The sequence below is a fragment of the Scyliorhinus canicula genome, chromosome 9, assembly GCF_902713615.1.
Source record: "Scyliorhinus canicula chromosome 9, sScyCan1.1, whole genome shotgun sequence".
Taxonomy (NCBI): Eukaryota; Metazoa; Chordata; class Chondrichthyes; order Carcharhiniformes; family Scyliorhinidae; genus Scyliorhinus; species Scyliorhinus canicula.
The window spans coordinates 60938829-60962200 of NC_052154.1; the positions used below are offsets into that span (position 1 = coordinate 60938829).

Sequence of the window (23372 nt, forward strand, 5' to 3'; positions counted from 1 at the left end):
CCAGGAAGGGAAGATGATTCAGACAATGAGCCTCTTCTGGGAAATGATTTAATGGAACAATTGATGCACGCAAATATCTGAGGTGTCCAGATGATGACAAGCGTATGCCTCCCAAGAATTAAGGTGTCCAATTTCTGATGGAGCCTGCCCGCCTTTTTCTTCTTCTTCTTCCTAATTTTTCTTTTTAATACATGGTTTTAACTCATGTCAGACCAGCACCACATTGCACAAGAATTTCTTTGTACAGTCCAAGACGCAGTCTACTGACTAATGGCAGTCAGAGACACAACTTGTGGCCACAGGCATACACACCCCTTTTAGATTAGACTCCCATGGTGAAAACAACTTTCATATGAACACAAACTCTTCCTATTCATCACAGTCACCCAGGTAAGGAGACACGGCACTCATCCCCGTCCTACCTACGGATTCCACAAAAAAAACTGGTCAAGTAATGCTCGGGTAGTGGAGACACGCCATTTCCCCCACCCTACCCGGGGATCCCACACATTCGTCACCTGTTGCGGCCCATACGCACCCCATGTCACCCTCAAATTCACTTGAATGGTCTTCTACACACTTCATTGACTTGGGCAGGTCGTAAATCTTCACTCCCAATCTGACTCTATCCTCTCTGTTTGGTTGTGGGATAAAGAATGTACTCCACACTGCTCCACACTGTAAACCCCTTTTCCCTTCCACCTTTCTCCAGACCCCTTTGGTCACTCCCACCTGCTATTTATTCGTTAGACACAATTCTCCCATCAGGAGACTAAGTCCCGACGCCGGAGTAAAAACCGGAGTGTTTCGCTCCGGCGTCGGAGGCCGCTCCCAGCCCCCTACTCTCCCGCCCCCGGGGGCTAGGAGCGGCGCCGCATCATTTATGCGCGCCGGGCCTTGGCGCCAACCCGCGCATGCGCGGTTGCCGTCCTCCCCGCGGCTGCCCCACAAGAAGATGTCGGATGGATCTTGCGGGGCGGCGGAGGAAAGGAAGTCCTCCTTCAGAGAGGCTGGCCCGCCGATCGGTGGGCACCGATCGCGGGCCAGACCCCTTTTGAGGCCCCCCCCCGATGGAAGAACCTCCCTCCCCCTCCCACAGGCCGCCCCCCCTCAGCGTTCCCACGCTGTTCCCACCGGCAGCGACCAGGTGTGGACAGCGCTGCCTGGAACCTGTCGTGTTGGGCAGGCCGCTCGGCCCATCTGGGCCGGAGAACCGCCGCTCGCCCATTACAAACGGCGAGCGGTGATTCTCCCAGCGGCCAGCCGTGAATCTCACCACGCCGGTTTGGGGAGGGGGGGGCAGAATCGTGTGCGGGTGCGAGGCAGCTTGGCGGGATTCGCTTGGTGCCCCGGTGATTCTCCCACCGGCGTTGGGGGGGGGGGGGGGGGGGGGAATCCCGCCTGACGATTTGGAATTACTGCTGCCATACACGGAACCCCTCTGTGCCCCTGGGACAAAACTTTATAAAACTGGCCGTCCTAAATTCGGCTAGTTAAGCAAAGCTTCAACCTCCCATGGTTGTGATTTAAGATGGAGACTGGTCAAATAAAGTGTCCGCCCACTCCAAACATCGACCATACAGGCTGTGAGATATTTGAACACTGAATCTGTATTTTAAATTTGCATTTCTGGTCTCCTCCAAAATGTATTTATTTTTAAATGGGGGAGTCACACATGGTGACATGGTGGTATTTGGAATTAAGAGAGAAAGACTAATAAATACAGATATTAACCAAACATAATAACACGATACCATGCTTGATTCCCTAGGAATACACGGAAGACAGACAACATACGGAATGAATCCAGGATCCCTACTCTTCACACTGATCAACGCTGGACTTAATGAAATCCGAGCACAACAAAACTTGACCTTTTTCCTTACTGGACCGCTATGGTTTGCCTCGCCAAGTGCAGGGGAATGTGAGCATGGTATTTTATGGGTAAAATCCAACAGAAGCATCCTCTTTGGGTGTAATAATCAAAGGGCAATGCACAAAAGGCCCAACGGGAACACATTTGCATGCTACATAAGCACAACTGGAAAAGGGGATTGGTAGGAACTTATGAATAAAGGATGCCCCGAAATTGGATGTTTCAAGAGAAGCTTAGGGAACACGTTAGGAATCGGACAAAATTGCCCGCAGACACCCACTAAAGGTAACTTAGTATTGCACACAATTAGAGAAGGACATAAGCCAGCCCCAAACACCACCACCCAACAGACCATCTCCAGTCAGGACACCACCCAGCAACGGTGGGATTACTTTGCAAAGTGGAACCCCCTCCCCTACGTTGTTGAGACCCTCCTCCTGATTTCAGTAATATCTAGGGCGGGATTCTCCGACCCCACCCCCCCCCCCCCCCCCCCCCACCCCGCCGGCTACGGGAGAATCCCGCTCATATCGTCATCCTAACATTCCAACTCTGTAAAGGGAAGGCAGAAGCCTCCCAGCCTCAATGCACATGGTCTGAGGCCCCTTTTCGGAATTCAATTAAAAATAACAAAGTATTCTAGGAATGTCAATTTATATGCGAATGTAATAACTGCTACTGAAATGCGCCATTTGTGTTTTCTTTAGTTATAAGGGTAAATAGAATGAATGAGGTGCTGCTGCTTTAAATCTTGTGTTGTAAATAAAAGTTATTTAATGTGTGAACAAGCAGCATGAGAGCAGTTTAGCTTAGAGGTTACTTAGAAATGAACTTCTGATATGAATTTAGTTTAAAGATAAAATAATAATTAGCAATGTATTTAATTTGAGAAACTGTATGTAATATTAATGAATTAGGTAAAACTGTGCAATGAATTTTTGGACAGAGTAGAGTAGGACCTGAACTGACTGATAGGTGGCCGGCACAATAAGGTAAACATGGGCTCGAGTTTGTGATCCACCACGCTTCGCGTTCAGGATCAAGAGGACGGATATGTGGCCATCTAAAATAGCCGCCTGACAAGGGTAATGGGAATTGTAGTCAAGGTTGGACACAGACAGTGCACAGCCCCCGTGTATTAGAACATAGAACATAGAACATTACAGCACAGTACAGGCCCTTCGGCCCTCGATGTTGCGCCTACCTGTAAAACCACTCTAAAGCCCATCTACACTATTCCCTTATCGTCCATATGCCTATCCAATGACCATTTGAATGCGTTTAGTGTTGGCGAGTCCACTACTGTTGCAGGCAGTGCATTCCACGCCCTTACAACTCTCTGAGTAAAGAATCTACCTCTGACATCTGTCCTATATCTATCTCCCCTCAATTTAAAGCTATGTCCCCTTGTGCTGGACATCACCATCCGAGGAAAAAGGCTCTTAATGTCCACCCTATCTAATCCTCTGATCATCTTGTATGCCTCAATTAAGTCACCTCTTAACCTTCTTCTCTCTAACGAAAACAGCCTCAAGTCCTTCAGCCTTTCCTCGTAAGATCTTCCCTCCATACCAGGCAACATCCTTGTAAATCTCCTCTGCACCCTTTCCAATGCTTCCACATCCTTCCTATAATGTGGCGACCAGAACTGCACGCAATACTCCAAATGCAGCCGCACCAGAGTTTTGTACAACTGCAACATGACCTCATGGCTCCGAAACTCAATTCCTCTACCAATAAAAGCTAACACACCGTACACCTTCCTTGTGCAAAGGAAAAACCAGACCGAACTCAAACCTGCACCTGTTAAAGGTCAATCATCGATTTCCCCAGGACAATAGACTCAAATCAAGGAATAGCAACAGTAGCAGACTCCACGGCGCTGCTCCCCCTTATTTGGAAAGGCATACACATTTGGAACAATAACGACGACCCGCCAGCCGTCAAGGTACCCGCCCCTAATTGGCCGGTATCGATCAGAGTGATTGAGACTCTAGCAATCCATTGGACCCTGAGTCAGCACCACCCAAAAGGGCGCAAAAGAGAAGAAGGATAAGAAGCCCTGCTCACTAGGGATCGGTCTCTTTTGGGATTGGCCTGTGCCCACACCAATCACAGCATAATGACCAGCCAAGTTTAAGACCTGCGATCACTACCTGAGAAAGAGAACGGCAGCCGAGACGAACCTGATGATTTCCAGCCGATATACATGGGGACTCAAATAAAGGCCTTATCTACCTGCACAGAGCCGGTCACCCAGATGTTAAGTAAAAGTCATCTTAGTTGATAGGTGTAGTTTAATACGTAGCCGCGTGTATCATTACACATGAAAATAAGTCTTGTGTTTAATAATAAACTGTCTTTTGAACTAACATACTGGTTGTGTGGTCATTTAGTCAATACAAGAAACATACTCGCAGCTTGTTGTCTGATAATAAAGATAGCACAGAGTGAATGTAACTCAGGGGAAGTGACCGTGTGTCAACCACGTAGGTGAGAACAGGATGGGGCTTCGTAGCTTAAAACCCATCCCTAATTTGTGCTCAGCATTCCTGCCCGGAAATGTGACAAAGCCGGCCGCTGATGAGTGAAGGGTGTTTAAGGCGACACTTAATTAAATACCAAATTTGTAAAGCGTGGGAGGCAACTTCTGTATTGAAGGGCAGGATTGGCAAGATCATAAATATCGTAGTTAACCGATTTATTTGTCTATTGTTTAAAGTAGTGAGTCACCAATTCTCATTAAATGATCGAGGTAAAATTGCACATTGGCTCGTAGGCAAATTTACATGGAGCTATCGGAAATTCTCTTCTAATTGCTGATTACAGTTGAGCATTGTTTAGAAAGATCTGCAAATGGGATTCAGACTGTTTTGTGATTCTGCACATCGGGCGCGATTCGCCGCAAATGCGGAGAGTCGTGAAGGCTGCCGTGAAACCGGCCGTGTTTCCCGGCAGCCTCCGCGCCCCCTCCCGGGACCCGCTAAGACCCGCTAAATTCGCTAAGCCAAAGTTAACGGCGGCTGACGCGCACGATGACGTCAGCCGTGCATGCGCGGATTAGACGGCTCCAACCCGCGCATGCGCGGATGACGTCATCGCGCATATGCGTGAAACCCGCGCATGCGCGGGCCGGTATGCCCCTCAGCCGCCCAGCGACTGATCCAGCGGGGCGGCGGAGGAACAAAGAGTGCGCGGGGTTCGGACCCGCTGCCCGCGATCGGTGCCCACCGATCGCGGGCCCATGGCACCCTTGGCATGGCCGTGGTGCGGCCGTGCCAATCGGCGTCATGGTTACCCAGAACGGCACTTTGCGGCCGTTTTCACGAACGGTGAGAGCAGGTGTGTTGCCGTTCGTGAAAACGGCCGTAAAGGCCTGGGAACTCGGCCCATCGGCTAGGGGAGAATCGCTGCTCGCCGTAAAAAAACGGCGAGCAGCGATTCGTGTCGGGGGGCGGGCGTGGGGGGGGGGGGGAGAATAGCGGGAGGTCGGGAAAAATGTCGGGAAGGCCCTCCCGCTATTCTCCTACCCGTCGTGGGGGGCGGAGAATCGCGTCCCATGGTTTAAATTCCTTCACCCCACTGAGCGCGAAAACTATCAGTCACTTCTCTCTATTTTAATTAAATGCTTATGCACATGTACTTATTTCACATGTCTGTGAATGCGGATTCATAGTGGGCAGCACGATAGCACAGTGGTTAGCACCGTTGCTCCACAGTTCCAGGGTCCCAGGTTCAATTCCCGGCTTGGGTCACTGTCTGTGAGGAGTTTGCATGTTCTGCTCATGTCTGTGTTTCCTCCGAGTGCTCCGGTTTCCTCCCACAGTCCAAAGATGCGCAGGTTAGGTGGATTGGTCATGGGCTGTTTATCACAGGGCTAATTCGCTGGCTTTGAAAGCAGACCAAGGCAGGCCAGCAGCACGGTTCAATTCCCGTAACAGCCTCCCCAAACAGGTGCCGGAATGTGGCGACCAGGGGCTTTTCACAGTAACTTAATTTGAAGCCTACTTCTGACAATAAGCGATTTTCATTTCATTCATTTCATAAATTGCCCTTATAAGATTATTATATTTCTGGCTTCACTGTGCAATTTCATGTCAGACATTTTGGGTGCGATTTCGTGGCCACGTTGTGTTGAAGCGAGAGCGCGATGAGGCCGTTAAATCGTGGGAGGCCGTTAAATCGAGAACTGCGCCGGGCACCGATTGGTTTGCGATCGAACTAACTCGTTCCCATTGGCGAAATCAGGATCTCGCCTGAGAGTTGTGAAAAACCGATTATCACCATTTCAGCCCAATCTCCACACAATTAACGAGAGCGGCCCCCTATTGATCGGCCTCCCGTAATTGGCCCGCCTACCCAGCCAGTCGTCACGCGAGCGCCGGTTAGCACTCTTCATTATCAGGAAGAAATGAAATGAAAATCGCTTATTGTCACGAGTAGGCTTCAATGAAGTTACTGTGAAAAGCCCCTAGTCGCCACATTCCGGCGCCTGTCCGGGGAGGCTGGTACGGGATGGCGTAAGGGCTGCTGCAGGGACACAAGGAGGTGAGCAGCCATCTTTGTTCACAGGCACAGAGCCCGGGGACACTGGTACTGCTGCCCCAGTGCTCGGTGGCCGTGGGGAGCCCCCAGGGTGCTGAGCCTCGGTTGGGGTGGACCGTCATCGGGGGGGGGGGGGGGGGGGGGGGGGGGGGGGGGGGGGGGGGGGTAGATGCCCCTGCGCCTGCGGGTCCACCATGCTGACTCCTGGACTGTGTGCTCCCATTCCAGGAAAAACCCCAGCCCCTGCCCGCCTGCCCCACTGACCGCCCATAACCTCCAATGACCGCGGAGGACTCTGGCTGCGTGGCTGGAGGTTATTGCCAATTGGAATTGGCATAGTTGAGTGAGCACTTACCTCCCAAGTGGACTCCCGTGGGTACATGTGCCATGTGTCATGTGGGGGTTATTGCCTCGCACCCCAAAGAGACTGTGAAGCCTGGACGATGTGCTTAAACGCTGCGGGAGGCTACACCATGGACACAGCGGGCAGCATCCGACCTCCCAGTGTCTGGGCCCCAGCACCGGCTACAGTACACTCCCAGAGGGTGGGTGTGTGCACAGGGGAGGGGACCGGTGCCCTGTCCAGGTAACATTACGTGCGGGTGTTTGGGGTAGAGGGGCTGGGGTCCAGTGAGCAGGGGATCCTGCTGGAGCTGGGGGTGCAGTGAGCCCCAGTAACCCCCCTCGCCACCCATTAACCACCCCCAAAAGTCCCCACAGCCCCTACACGAAGCCCCCCCTGCCCGTGGAACAGCTCCACCCCCGACTTTGGCGCCGCCGGACTCAGTCCGCAGCTGCCACGCTGGGTTCACAAGAAAAAAAGGATAAGTGTCCCACGCCATCCGGAACTCGGCCCATCATGTGCTGAGCACGGGGGGGGGGGGGGGGGGGGGGGGGGCATCAGGTGATATCCTGAGGCCGTCCTGACGGTGTGTGCCGTACTCTTTGAGTATGCCGTTTTCGAGGGGCAGAGCATCGCAAAAGCGGCGCCGCCCCCCTATTTCGACGCAAACGGGGATTCTCCGGCCAATTGCCGAACGTGATTTCAGTGTCGGCGACCAGAGAATCCAATATCCTTTTGTGTAATTCATGATTTCAAAGTGCTGAATTTTCAATGCCATTTCACTTAGCTACGCTGGCCCCATAACTGATTCAATAACTTGCTGAGATTTGATCTTTATGTATGAACTGACATTAATACAACGCAAAGTAACCAAAACATCTAGCCTGTTACTTACCACACAACTGTAAGTCAGAACGTAGACCCTTTGTGTCAGCGGAATATATATTTTTTAAAGCATTAATGGGAATGTTGACACCCAACAATACAAATATTGGGCTCGATTCAATGAAAAAATATCTGTGTCCGGTTTTGGGCATTGCAGCCACTGAGAATCAATCCGCTATTCAATATCACGTTGCCATTTCTTTTGGCCTCGGAAGTTTCTCTCTGCCAAGGCCGCACTTGAGTCATTTCCTGTTGGCAAGCCCAACAGGAAACGCTCCTCGCAGATCGGGGTGCCATTTTGTCTGGCTGCTCTGATCTTTTCCCCCTGTTTCATCACCCCCCCCCGCCCCTTTTTGACAACCCGACCGTCCCCAAACTTGGGGAGGCCCCACAAACACCCCCTCAACCCCCTCCACCTGGTAAGGCCCACTGGGCTCGATCCCGGGCAGTGCCAACCTGGCACACTAGCACCACCAGCCTGGAACCCTAACAGTGCCCCTGCCAGCCTGGCAGTGCCCAGGTGCCAGAGGAAGTGCCAGAGTGCCAGCCTGCTCGGTCCCTGATCACCCGAGAGTCTCTAATGCACGGGTACCATTACAACTGGTCCACAGTTGTGGAAACCAACACTAAATGGTGCCTTGGCAAGGTCTCCCAGGTGTGGCCAATAGTACCCGGGCGTCAGACGAATGCCACAAACGTATATTTAAATGAGCCTAATGACTCATTTAAAAATGCTGAATTGGATCCATTTTCAAATAACCTGAAGGGGAAACTTATAACTGGATGTTTAGCTTGGCAATCCATTCAACAGCCTCCTGAGGGACCATATGACTCGATGCAAGATTTGCAGATTGATTTTCTTGAACTTAGTCTTGCCTCCCACGATGGAGTAAATATTCCGTCATCTAGTACCCTTTGTTGCCAATGAACTGTAAATATATCTCTGCCGAAGTGATCCACTTCCTCTTTAATTGCACCCTCGTTGCACCCTCGTTTTTTCAAGTATTCACAGATCAATAACATTATGAATGCTTGAACCATCAATAATACAATTTTTCCCAAAAATAATACAATTTTTCTAAATTAAAAAAATAACTGATCTTAAGTTTTTAACGAACATACCCTTTCCACTACTGGACCCGAATTCAAACAAATATTTTTCAGACGGGAAATAAAATTAATATTTTCTATGTTTGTAAGTTGTTACACAAAAACATGATTTGGCAGTTGTGATTTCCTTAATTTTATATTTCAGGATATTTTTCTTTTCTGAATTTCCACCTCTAATTTTGTTTATTTTTCTCATTATAATTCTGTTGTAAAATTTGAGAACGGAGGTGGACAGACCCTTTTACAGACAACGCAATAAGTTTCTCTCATACCATCAGACAATACAATCAAACAGGACAAAATGGATGTCCTGGTCAACATTCCACTGCCAATCATCAACAACTGAAGCAGAGGTGAGTGGGTACAGGGGCAGCACAGTAGCACAGTGGTTAGCACCGTTGCTTCACAGCAGCAGGGACCCGAGTTCAATTCCCGGCTTGGGTCACTGTCTGTGTGGACTCTGCATGCTCTCTCCGTGTCTGCGTGGGTTTCTTTCGGGCGCTCCGGTTTCCTCCCACAAGTCCCGAAAGACGTGCTTGTTAAGTGAATTGGTCATTCTGAATTCTCCCTCAGTATACCCGAACAGGCGCCGTAGTGTGATGACTAGGGGATTTTTACAGTAACTTCATTGCAGTGTTAATGTAAGCCTACTTGTGACACTAATAAAGATTATAATTATACCGTCCACCCACCACCCTCACCTTGAAAATAGCAACACGTTCCAGTGGGATTGGAAGACTGACATGTCATCTGGAACACTATTTTCATAAACCTGTTGGGCTGAAAGACCTGTTTTGTTGCTGTACATGAGATGTAATTTTAATATCTAGGATATACTAAATATATCCTATAAAGATAACCTATGTTAACCCAATGAGCAATACGTGAAGGCAATAATTTGGTGTGTGGGGAAGGTCCTGCGTGTTTATATGCAGATAATATTGATCTGATTATTTTCAAGTTTCATAAAATAGGAATTAATAAGATGGAAGACACTGAGCAGCTGTCCTGCATCTGGAACAAACATGGAGTAACTACGGAATTTAGTTCATTGTTTTGGTCAATCACTATCATGCAGATGATCGTCATCTGAGCTCTTTTGTCCTTCACTAAATCAGCAATGTTTCCAACAGCAGAAATGTCATTATTAATCAAAAAAGGAAATAGTATCAACTAAGGATGGACAATAAAATGCTGGCGGAACCAGCGACGCCCACATCCTGTAAATGATTTTAAATTGGCATGGCTGACGATTTGTTGCAGCTTTATACACTATGCTCGAAATGCATCACACCTCATCAGGGACAGAATTCTCCGACTCCCCGCAGGGTCGGGGAATCTCCCCGGGCCGGCGTAAATCCCACCCCCACCGTGGCCGGAATTCTCCGCCACCCGGGAATCGGCTGGAGCGGGAATCACGCCCCGCCAATTGGCGTGCCCCCTGCGGCTATTCTCCGGCCCGCGATGGGCCGATGTCCCACCGCTGTCGGGTCTCTCCTGCCGGCGTGGTTTAAACCACCTCTGGTGCCGGCGGGATTGGCGGCACGAGCGGACCCGCGTGGGGGGGCGTGGGGCAATTGGACCCCGGGGGGTGCCCCCACGGTGGCCTAGCCCACGATGTGGGCCCACCGAACGGCGGGCGGGCCAGTGCCGTGGGGGCACTCTTTTTCTTCCGCCGCCGCCGCGGCCTCCACCATGGCGGAGGCGGAAGAGACCCCCTCCACCGCGCATGCTCCGGTGGTGACGTCAGCGGCCACTGATGCACTGGCGCATGCGCGGACCGGCGAAGGCCTTTTGGCCAGCCCCGACGCCGGGCGGCGTAGCGCCAAAGGCCGTTGGCGCCGGTTTTGGCGGCAGTCGGCGTAGCAGAAACCACTCCGCGCGGGCCTAGCCCCTAAAGGTGTGGAGAATTCCACACGTTTGGGGAGGCCCGACGCCGGAGTGGTTGGCGCCACTCCGCTACGCCAGGACCCCCGCCCCGCCGGGTAGGGGAGAATACCGGCCCAGATGTGAACAGATTTTTCATCCTGGTTGTTCATGGAGTGCTGCTGCTAAACCCGTCTCTGAATTTAAAAAAAATTTGTTCAGGAGATGTGGGTGTCGCTGGCTGGGCCAGCATTTATTGTCCATCCTTAATTGTCTTTGAACTGAGCGGTTTGCTGGACCATTTCAGAGGGCATGTTAAGAGTCCACCACATTGCTGTGGATCTGGAGTCACATATAGGCCAGACCAGGTCAGGGTAGCCGATTTCCTTTCTCAAAGGACATGTGAACCGGATGGGTTTTTTACGACATTTGACCATGGGTTTTTGGTCATCATTAGACTTTAATTCTAGACATTATTTTATTGAATTCAAATTTTGCCATCTGCTGTGGTGGGATTCGAACCCGAGACCAGTGGATCTAGAACTGCTGCCGGGTATCATTTTCATCTCTTTACAAGATACGGGTGACGGGTGTTGCTCAGAAAAGGAGTCTGGTTGGATTGAATGGAATTTATTAGAATATTTGCCTCATAAATTACTTTTTTGCGTTTCCTTCGCAGAAATAAACAAGCTATTGACCGATATTTCCATCATAGGGTTTAATTGTTTTTTAAATTATAGGCACACGTCCCATCAAAGAAATCTGGAATCCTGTTCTCAGTCGGTCAGTTTTCACTCGCATTATGTCACTGAGTGTTTAAAATGGAAAGTATAATAGAAACATATATACACATAATACTGAATATCTACCCGGCGCTTGTCAAGGGGGATTTCCTACCGAAGCCACCCCATGCCGCCGAGAAACCCACTGGCTGGGGATGCGCTGCCGTTGGGAAAAGTGAATCACAAACGCCGGAGAATTCCGGCCCAAGTCTCCTGCAGCCTTCATTATTACGTGCATTGCCTGTAATAAAATCTGTCGGAGAGGTTTTCCACTGGTATTGGTCAGGGAGGAAGGATAGAGGAAATTAATCAATGGGTGGGATTTACCAGCTGTCCACGCCGGCGGACAGGTTTCCCGGTGACGAGGGATGCTGTCACCGGGAAATCCCGTTGACAACGGCGGGGTTGGTAGATCCCGCCGGCGGGCTGCCTCCACCTCCGAAAAATACACGGCCGGGTGGTCTGGTTGACCTTGTGAGTTTGAAGTTAACATACATTGTTATATGTGCTGAAGGAGCATAACTCTGAATCTGTCATGCATCACATATAACTAGGGAGTGCTCAATGTTGACAATGGGTTCCAAGATTGGAAAATCTCCAAATCGTACCAATGACATTCTCCATTTTGAGCACAGAAGAATCATCCCTCTTTCTCAACACAAAAGATATTGAACAAAGTTTATTACCATGGTGTATGGCACATGTGAGTCAAAGACATAGAGCGTACTCCAAGATCATAAAACATCCTCAAGGCTGCCAAACTGCTGTCAATTGACTGTCCTCCCTCAATACTGATTAGACAAGCTATTTTGTCAGTAGCATTTCTCATGCCTAGATTTAAAATCAACAAATTGAAATTAATATTTTTTATCGGATGCATAAATTCAGAAATGTTCAATTTCCAGATAAGCTTTATTGAGACATTCACAAGTAGTACCTTCTGAAGTTGTAACCAACTTAAATTCTTTATACTTCCTGCACATGCGTTTGATGACATCTATTTGTTCCATGGTCAAGCGAACAGCATCTTTGTATTGGGATGAGCACAGTACATATGCAGACCACAACTGGAATGAATAATAAAACCCGGTTGTATTTATTGCATGCATTGTGACTATTAAAAATAATAAGCCTCAGCGAAAGATAAGGAGGAACAATGTCCTCAAGTGATGTATGTGTAGAGCAGACACTCTGAACAAATAGTTGAAGAGCAAAGCCATTGGCTGGGATTTTCCGCTCCCATCAACGTCGGGCAGGAACGGTTAAGGGAGAGGAAAATATCGCAAGAAGGCCAGCTACATTTTATGCCGGTGTGATAACTTGTCACGATTGCCTCTCCCCCCGTCAGTGGTGGGCCAAGTTTCCCACCATTCAACATTGGGAGCATTATTATAATACATTTGCATCTCACTATCCGGTCCATACACTGGAATCATACACCCCTCCCGTCAATATATTCATCTGCAGTGGCTTGATGTCAGAACAGCAAGACTCACAACTGGCTTCAAAATGCATGTACTTGCCAATCACACCTCCAAGGGGAGCCCCAAGCTGAGTGCAGAGTTTGTTGAGCAACTCTGTATTAAGGGGGTTGACTCAGGGGCACTGACTCTGAATTGGGGGTACTGGCACTAACTTGGGGTTAAGCATCCTTTGACTTGGGGGTACCGGCTCTGACTCGGGGTCAAAGCAGCCTTTGAGACAAGGGCGGCCAGGGTAACACTGGAACGAGACACGGGTAATTCCGGAAAGGTACTCAGGTGTTAACTCCAGGGTATCGGGGTGGAAGACGCCACATCACTAATCCTAACCTGAGATGGGGGAGCAGTGGGGGGAAGGCAACAGCGTACTGGGAGCCAAGTCGATGGGGATGGACTGTGAGGGAGATTGGGGGGATGACTCAGTTTGGAGGGGGGGTTTAAGAGCGGTGATGGGGGGGGGGGGGAAGGAAGGAGAGGACTGTCAAGCATGAAAAACATCATTCCTGAGAATGCCTTCTGGTACTGAGTCACGGATTTCTTGGAAGGACCTCATGGAGGAAAGGGAATCCTGGAGCAGTGTGGTAGGTGAGTAGGAAGTCAACATGGACTGACAGATCCACTCCAAATCTAGGGGAATGTGAGCTTCTGGAGGCAGGATGCGACAAGGGGAAGGCTAATGGAAAGATATGGCACTTAGTGCGGCGTCAAGGAACCCTAGCAAAACTGGAATCAATGAGCATTGAGGGGAAAACTCTGCTGATTGGAGCCAACTAAAACAGGAAGATGGTTGTGGTGTTGGTGGTTGATGATCTCAATCTCAGGACATCACTGCAGTAGTTCCTCAGTGACCTTCTTTCCATCATAAGGTCAGAAGTGGGTATGTTTGCTGATGATTACACAATATTTAGCACCATTTGTGACTCCTCAGACACAGAAATAGTCCATGTCTGAATGCAGCAAGATTTGGACAATATCCAGGCTGAGAAGTATTATTCACGTGACACAAGTGCCACGGAATGACCACCTCCAACAAAAGAAAACCTAACCATCACTCCTTGACATCCAATGCAATTAACATGGCTGAAACGCCCACTATCAACATCCTGTAGGATTATCATTGACTGGAAACTGAACTGGACTAGCCATATAAATACTGTGGCTAAAAGATCATGCCAGAGGCTAGGAATCATGTGCCGAGTAACTCACCTCCTGACTCCCATAATCTACACCGTGACAGAGCCACCCCCCCCCCCCCCCCCCCCCCCCACCCCCGTCTGACTAAATTCTGAGCCAAATACCCGTGCGATCATACCTGACCAACACCCTGGCCACCTGACCACCAACCCGCCCTGATGTGAATATCACCTGGCCATCTGATTGCCCCCGACCAGACTGCCCCCTGAACTACCTCACCCACTTCCCCTGCTCATCCACTTACTCACCTCATTTACTTACTCACCGACCCACTTCATCCACCTCATCCAATATCGCTACCCACCTACCCCTCTACCCACTTCTCCACCTCACCCACTTACCAATCACACATTTAAGGACCTACCCACCTCACCAATCTATCTCCTACCCATTTTCCCACCATATAACCTTATTCATCTCATACATTACCCATCTGTCTCCTACCCACCTGACTGTAAACTTTTACAAAAGATGTTATCTTATCTGACTTTCTCCTCTCTAACTGAAAAATACATTTTGGTTCTGACACAATTTTAACAAATTAAGGCAAAAGCAGAACAGATAATAAATGTTAAAATTAGTTTATTTTTAGAATGTGAAAGGTATACATATCAAATACCTGACAGGCTTTTACAACGTCAGTTGGGTGATCAATCCAGGTAGAAGTGCAAATCAACCTCCGGTTACCTCATTGATAGTGATTTCCCTAAAATTTTGTGCCAGGGAGCACTAGGCACCTCTTAGTCTCTCTCTCTCTACTGCTCTCCATCTTTCCTGCCTAATTAGCAAAATTGGTTCTTGAAATCCCCACTTTTAACCTTTGAATTAGCATTTCAAATTTAGATTTTTGTAATTAGCCGAATGGTTAATTATACCTACCTACACACTTACCTACCTACCCACCTACCCAATACCCACTTACCCCTACCAACTTACCCACCTACCCCCTATGCATTACCCACCTTCCCCCTACGTACTGACACACCTACGTATACCCACTTGCACACTTACCCTCTATCCACTGAGCCACCTAACCTCTACCCACCTACCCCTACCCACTTACCTATCTACCCCATACCCACTTACCCACCTACCCACTAACCCTAGCCTCGACCCACTTACCCACATAACTTCTACCCACTTACCCACCTACCGTCTATCCACTTACTCACCTAACTTCTGCCCACTTACCCAGCAACCCACTTCCCCTCTACCCACTTACTCACCTACCCCCAACTCACCTAACCCCCACCCACTTACCTGCCTACCGTCTAGCCACTTACCCACCTACCCTCTATCCAGTTACCCATCTATCCTCTCTCCACTTACCCACCTACCCTTGATCCATTTACCCATCTATTCTCTCTCCACTTACCCACCTACCCTCTATCCAGTTACCCATCTATTCTCTCTCCACTTACCCACCTACCCTCTATCCAGTTACCCATCTATTCTCTCTCCACTTACCCACCTACCCTCTATCCAGTTACCCATCTATTCTCTCTCCACTTACCCACCTACCCTTGATCCATTTATCCATCTACCCTCTATCCACTTACCCACCTACCCTCTATCCATTTATCCATCTACCCTCTTTCCAGTTACCCACCTACCCTCTATCCACTGACCCAACTCACCACCACACTGACCAACCACCTACCCCCTACCCACTTACCTAACTCACCCACCTACCCATTCATGCACTCGTCCATTCACTCATCTATTTACTAACATTCACACTGAACTTTTAAACTTACCATATGGCGGCTAGTGCAGTAAAAAGGGAGTGTATCCTGTCTTTTCCTGACTCTGCTCCACTCTGACGGAGTTCCCTGTTTGACATTTCTAAGGAAGCTGGGCTCGGAAAACTCCAGAAGTGTGCAGCAGTGTCGGGGAATGTTTGATCACAGTGGCAATCCAGTGATCGTTGCAGCTGCAGGTAGGATCCAGGCCATATGTATTTTCAAAAATCGAACGTATGAATAACCTGATTACCCCAATAGTGCATTTACTGAGAATCATTTCACAGTAAGGCACTTTTTATATAATTGTGATGAAAATTGATTTGAGAATGTAAAATGTTCTTTATTATTTTTAATTTCTGGCATCTCAAAAGACATTAACATTCAAACAGGTTGCATTGAACACTGTAATTTGAGTTGATGGCAGAATAAAATAAATTAATTTGGGAACTTGAATTTAGGGGTACAAGGATGATAGTCGTTTTTATGCTGCCCTTTTACTTCTGTGATTACAGCTTGAATCCAGGCTAGACTGAAGAGATCTTCTTTCGCTTTCTGCTTTAAAGGTCCTAATTAAAATAATTTTACACAGTGTAAGGGAGTATACTTGGTCTCCAATTGTATAATTCAGCTAACATTTAAAGGGATTATTGTGTTCAATTATAGTCCATGTTTATTAAATTACAGTCATGTTAACATTCCATTTTGTAAATAATAGGAGCACTAAGGGTCCTCGTAGTGATTAGTTTTTATGAGAAATTGCTCATGTCTGTGTTTCGAACTCAGGTAATGAACTACAATTGCTGCATGATTGCAAATCCCGGCTCCCAGTTTTAATTACATACAAACATATGAGCAAGGAGCTGGAGTTGGTCATTTGGCCCCTCAAGCCTGCTCTACCATTTGACAAGATCATGGCCCATTTGATAGTAACCTCAGATCTGCATCCCGCCTACCCCTGATAAACTATCACCCCTTTGCTTACCAAGAATCTCTCCACCACTGCTGTAAAACTATTCAAAACTCTGCTTCCACCGTCTTTTCAGGAAGAGGGTTCCAAAGACTCACCACATTCTGAGGCAAACAATTTTTCCGAATCTCCATTTTAAACGGGCCACCCCTAATTTTTAAACTGTGACCACTAGGTTCTAGATCAGGGGTGGGCAAACTACAGCCCGCGGGCCGCATGCGGCCCGCCAAAGGTCTTTATGCGGCCCACCAAGATCAAGTCATTAAAAAAAAATTTTTTTTTTAATTTTTTTTTTAATTTTAAGGTTAATGGGGGGGGGGGGGGGGGGGGGGGGCTGTCGGGTTACTGGTATAGGGTGGATACGTTGACTTGATTAGGGTGATCATTGCTCGGCACAACATGTGTTTCATGTGAAGTTTCTACTTTAAAATATTAATTAATAAAAATTAATTGCTTTTTTTTCTTTAAAAACCTTTTATTTTGGCTATTTTAAATATTAATTATTTTACTTAATATACTATGCGGCCCTTCAAAATTGTGAATTTCTGAATGTGGCCCTTGCACGGAAAAGTTTGCCCACCCCTGTTCTAGATTCTCCCATGGAGGAAACGTGCTCAGGATCTTGTATGTTTTAATCAAGTTGCGTCTTTCTCTTCTGAACTCCAGTGGATACAAGCCTCGTCTGTCCAATCTTTCCTCATAAAACAACCTGCCTGGTAGTAGTCTGGTAAACCTTCTCTGAACTGTTCCCAACATATTTAAATCCTCCCTTAAATAAGGAGACCAATACCGTATACCGCATTCCAGATGTGGTCTCACTAGTGCTCTGTATAACTGAAGCATACCCTCCCTACTTTTGTATTCAATTCCCCTTGCAACAAATGATAACATTCGATTAGCTTTTTCAATTACTTGCTGTTCCTCAATACTAGACTTTTACGATTCACGCAGTAGGACACCCAGTTCCCCTGTGTCTCAGAGCTCTGCAATCTCTCACCATTTAGATAAGATGCTGCTCTTTTATTCTTCCTGCCAAAATGGACAACTTCACATTTTCCTGCATCATTCTCCATTTGCCAGATCTTTGCCCACTCACTTAACCCATCTATATCTTTTTGTAGTCTCCTTATATCGTATTCACAACTTATTTTCCTACCTACCTTTGTGGCATCAGCAAACTTGGCATTCATCCAAGTATTTTTAATAACTTATAAACAGTTCAGGTCCCTGCACTGATCCCTGTGGGACAGCACTCATTACATCTTGCCAATCTGAAAAAGACTCAATTATGTCTATTCTCTGCTTCCTGTTAGCTAGCTAATCTTCTCTCCATGACAATATGTTAACCCCTTACACCATGAGCTTTTATTTTTTGCAATAACCTTTGATGTGGTACTTTATCAAATACCTTCTGAAATTGTATTATCAAGAAGCTATATGGGCTTTGCTTGAAATAGAACTTTTGGATACCCATGATGACTGACACAGTAGAATAGTTTAACTTAATTAAATGACCTTATAAGGAAAAGATATGAAATGAAAAATGAAATGAAATGAAAATCGCTTATTGTCACAAGTAGGATTCAAATGAAGTCACTGTGAAAAGCTCCTCGTCGCCACATTCCGGCGCCTGTTCGGGGAGGCTGGTACGGGAATTGAACCGTGCTGCTGGCCTGCCTTAGTCTGCTTTAAAAGCCAGAAATTCAGCCCTGTGCTAAACCAACCCCTATATGTGATGATGTCTGCAGGAAAATAACATAAATATTTGATTTTAAATGTTCGATTTTAAGCTCTGGAGGAGTCTTTTCGGCTGCAATCTATGTATTTATCTAAAATAGCTCATGCCGGTTAAAAAACTATTCATATAACTGCAAGGGCCAATCCAACCAGTTGAACTGATCCTTAACTAATAGTATGTATAAATCACATCACCCCTGGAAGGGGCCAGCACTGACTTAATCACATCGAGTGCAAATCATGTCACACCATGGAGACCCAGGCACTGGGAACTTCATAAACCGAATGAGCCAAAAGCCCTTGTCACCATGGAGAAAAAGGCCTTTACAAAGGCCGGCCACACAGTGGTGTGAAACTGCAAGCATGAGCAGACCACTGGATGATTCCTGCCGTGCTCCACCATCCAAGGCTAAAACAAGAAGTAAAGCGATCTGAAACCCACTGCGCGGTTTGTTAAGTTTCATACATTCTCCTGAACTGCTGAACTAAAGTAGCGTTCTGTCGCCTTTCCGCCTCGTTCACGAAACCTATCTAAAATGTATAACACTGACCAACCACCACCAAGTAGCCCAAAAGTGCCAAAGAACTAAATTGGAGAGTCTCACTTTAGAATGATAAGGGCAGCAACACATGTGAACACCACCCGAAATATAGCCCCCCCCCCCCCCCCCCCCCCCCGCCCACCAGCCAAGTCAGTCACCACCCTGACTTGAAAGTGTATTGTCATTCCTTCACTGTCACTGGATCAAAATCCTGGAATTCCCTGCCGAACAGCACTATGGCTGTACCCACACCAGGGGCTGCGGCAGTTCAATAAAGCAGCTCACCACCACCCTCTCAAGGGCAATTAGGGATGGGCAAGAAATGTTGTCCCGGCCAGCAATGCTCACATCCTGTAAATTATATTTTAAAAATTCAAAAATGTCACCTGCTTGACTAGACTGGTTTGTCAGTTGAGCTGATACAAGCAATAAGGGGTGTATTCATTTTTTAGTGTTTCAATATAGTGAACACATGCAGATAAAGTTTGGAGATTTTCCATTTCTGGTCACCTGGTATGAATATTTCCTTTAGCGTGGTGAAATTAGCTGTGATAGTCCAGGTTTTCAGGTCAGTATCTTTTAGCAAATATTGCAGTTATATAGTTAGCAATGTTGCCTCACGGCGCCGAGGACCCGGATTCGATCCCAGCCCTGGATGACTGTTCATGTGGAGTTTGCACATTCTCCCTATGTCTACGTGGGTCTCACCCCCACAACACAAAGATTTGCACAGTGGGTGGACTGGCCACGCTAAACTGCCCCTCAATTGGAAAAATTCAATATATATAGCAGTTACTAGCATCTCAGATGCTGGCAATATAAGATACTCATCTTACAATTTCTTAACTGACCTCGATAACTAAGTCACTTAGTTGTATTGTAGAAAGAAGCTCACCATCATCTTCTCAAGGGAAATTAGGTAGAGACAATCAATTCAAACTTGCCAGTGACACCCATAACCTCATGGGTTAAAATATCCCAGCATGGGATAAAACTGCAACGTGCGAACACAAGGAGCCAGGTGTGTGATGGATTCGACCAAGTCTTAACCCCAATCTACAAAATCCAACTAAAGCACCTTTTAATCTTAAATGATAAAATTACTGTTCATTGTGGAAGTTCAGTGTACTCTACCAGCTGTAGTGACCTCTGTATGTGCAAGTACATAAAGGGTTAATGTGTAATCAGAAGATCACTAGAGGGCAGCACTAACAGGTATAAAAGCCAGACTCATGCTGTTCCTCGCCCTCTTTGGTTGTACTGTAACGAGAGCAGGAGCATAGATTTAACTCAGAGTGATTTGTGTAGTCAAACATAGCTCCTGTAATTAGATCTTGTAACCTTACTACTTGTATTAATCTTAAAGTAAAGAACTCACAAAATTATTGTTTTAGTTAGTCAATAAACCTTTCATTACTACTGGACAACTTTGAGTCTTTTTCATCAGCAACCGGATTGAGTAACGTATATTACATTCAAACCAATGTTATATTAACCAAACATACTACAGAAGCGTAACAAAAGACCAGCCACTTCAAACTCTCAATAATTTGTGCCTTACAGGATGTACCAGGATGACAAGAGGTGGGGAGAATGGAGACGAAAGAGAATTAAAAAAAGAAAATTGAGAAAACATACCTGGGCTCCTACATTTCCTTCTTTTAGTTTGTTAATATTTGTGTGTGTCTTCTTCAAGGTGTTCAAGTCAAGACCCGTCAGATTGTTGTTAAAGTATCTTCTCAGCTGTAGTGCTAAATCATTATGGCTAAGAACAATAACAAAAGATTATCAGCTTATTCTAAACACAGCCTGCGAAAGTTAAATTGTTTTGATTCTGGTTAACACTATTTGATGAATAACTGTCCCTCCAAATCAGTCTCCCATTATTGATCCCATTTGTCCCTTATTCTACCCAGAAGCGTATTTGATATGTTGATCATTCCTTGTCGTTCTCACCGAATCCCATTCTTAACTTTCCAGTTGTAGCAAGAGACTCACTTGCAATGTCCAAACCATTCCCTCTGTTGTCCCTGAGGATCTATCCTTTTCTCCCTCCTATTTCTCATCTACATATTGTAACGTCATCTGAAGACACGATTTCAGTTTCCACGTTTACTCTGACAACACTCACCTCGGCACCATTACCCTTTCTTGTAACCACTCCACCTCCTCCAATTCATCGCTAATTCTTGCCTGACATTGTTTGGATGAGAAATAATTTCCTCCAACTGGATATTAGGAAGATCAAGTCCATTGTCTTTGATTCTCCCGATGAACTCCATTCCCTATCCACTGGCTTCATCTCTTGTGTATGTCACTCTCTTTGGCTGAACCAAACCACTTGCAGACTTTATGAGCAATTTGACGCTGAGCTGTGCTTCCGACTCTACTATATACTCCATCACCAAGAGTATCTTTTTCCATCTGGGGTTTACTGGTTTGAGCCTGCGTTCCCTTCTCTTGTTTCCACTGCTCATTTTAATTAGTTGAACATTTTCTGTTGTCGGATTCCAATTTGCCTTTTCCATATCTGAATCTCTTACCTTCCTGTAAATTAACAGTCTTCCAAATAGTTATTGCTAAGTAAGGAGGTTAGGGGAATATGGTGAACATACCCATCAATTAACGGTGCAGATTTCATTATTTGATTGACTGTGTTGTCTATTTCGGACATCAGTGTGGTGGACAGTAGTAAGAGTAGAAACACAGCTGGGCGGAGTGATGCCCAGAAACCCATCTTGTAGGATGAAGCTAATATCTCAGAATTGTAGAGATGTGATAAAGAACATTCTGTATGACAATACAACCCAGACAGCTGTCGGAAGAGAGGAGAAAAAAAACAGAATGTAGAAGTTAACAAATGCCAAAACTCATTCATTCTGAGACAGATACTACTTTGGATGTGTTGGAAACAGTTTCACCTTTCTTTCATGCTGGTGGTGGTGGCGGTGACGGTTTGGGGGTGGGGGGGGGGGAGGGGGGGTACTGGTACCAAACACGGGACTTTCCTGAAGAATCCAGCTGAGCAGTAGATGACAGCAAGCAGGGTGTTCCTGCCTGATACCCCAGAAATCCATCGTAATGAAATTTCAGCGCGCTTTAAAGAGAGAAAGTGAGAGGAGGGAGAAAGACTTGCATTTATTTATTTTTATTACATTTAGAGTGCCCAATTATTTTTTTTCCAATTAAGGGCTAATTAAGTGGCCAATCCACCTACGCTGCACATCTTTTATGTTTTGGGGTGAGACCCACGCAGACACGGGGAGAATGTGCAAACTCTATAGACTGTGACCCAGGGCTGGAATCGAACAGGGGTCCTCAGCGCCGTGAGGCAGCAGTGCTAACTACTGTGCCACCATGCTGCCCAAAGACTTGGATTTATATAACTTCCAGAGTCCTTTGCAGCCAATAAAATTTTGTGAAGCAGTCACTCTTGCAAAGAAAAGCAGCAGCTAAATAACACACGGCTGCACCCGACACAACAACTGACCAGGTCATCTGTATTTTTAGCTTTGTTCTTTGAAAAATAAATATTGGGCAAGGCTCCAGAGGCATCTTGGGAGGTAATGGCATAATTGTAACATTACTAGACTAGCAATCCAGAAACACACGCAAATGCTCGAGGGTAGAATTTTTAATTTAACTACATTTAGCCCTGTGCTAAACCAGCCCCCATGAGAATGCAAAGACATGTTGCCAGATAAATGGAAGACAGGAGGGGGATACCTTAGGAGCATTTAAGAATTCTTGGATTTCAATCTTTAAAGAAGATTGATTTTTGATTTAGTTGAAGTTTATAAATTGGGGCTGATTTAGCTCACAAATCACTGGCTTTTAAGCAGACCAAGCAGGCCAGCAGCACGGTTCAATTCCCGTACCAGCCTCCCCAGGCACTGGAATGTGGTGACTAGGGGCTTTTCACAGTAACTTCATTGAAGCCTACTCGTGATAATAAGCGATTTTCATTTCATTTATTTATTTATCTTTATTGTCACACACTGCGAAGCACATAGGCACAGTATGAAAAACATCAACAACAGACATAGAAATCACACTATGTTTCCAACAAATCTTCAAAAAGTCACTACATTTTCAGCATTCACAGCAAAATCAGCATTCGAAGTATCAACGATTCTATGTAAAAAATATATTATGAATTTCAAGATGTGAAGCGACGTTTTGTAGTTTACACTGGTGACCATGCAAAATACTATAATTGCCAGTAAAGAACTTTTCAGGCGTAGAGGTAGGCCATGTATCAATTTATAAACTTCAACTAAATCAAAAATCAATCTTCTC

The 23372-nt window shown here is 46.5% G+C and overlaps 1 protein-coding gene across 4 annotated transcripts in view; it reads right to left on the bottom strand.

Moving 5' to 3' along the window:
- The window catches only part of dpep2 (dipeptidase 2), an 82984-nt gene that overhangs the window by 57534 nt on the left and 2078 nt on the right, over positions 1-23372 (bottom strand). For all 4 annotated transcript variants that reach the window (XM_038806754.1, XM_038806751.1, XM_038806753.1 and 1 more), the window contains exons 2-5: positions 21689-21888; positions 20712-20838; positions 12345-12474; positions 12094-12238 (exon numbers count right to left, since the gene is read on the bottom strand). In XM_038806754.1, the coding sequence (XP_038662682.1) occupies positions 12094-12238; positions 12345-12474; positions 20712-20838; positions 21689-21810 (524 nt within the window). In that variant the 5' untranslated portion in view covers positions 21811-21888. The remainder of the gene's footprint in view (positions 1-12093; positions 12239-12344; positions 12475-20711; positions 20839-21688; positions 21889-23372) is intronic.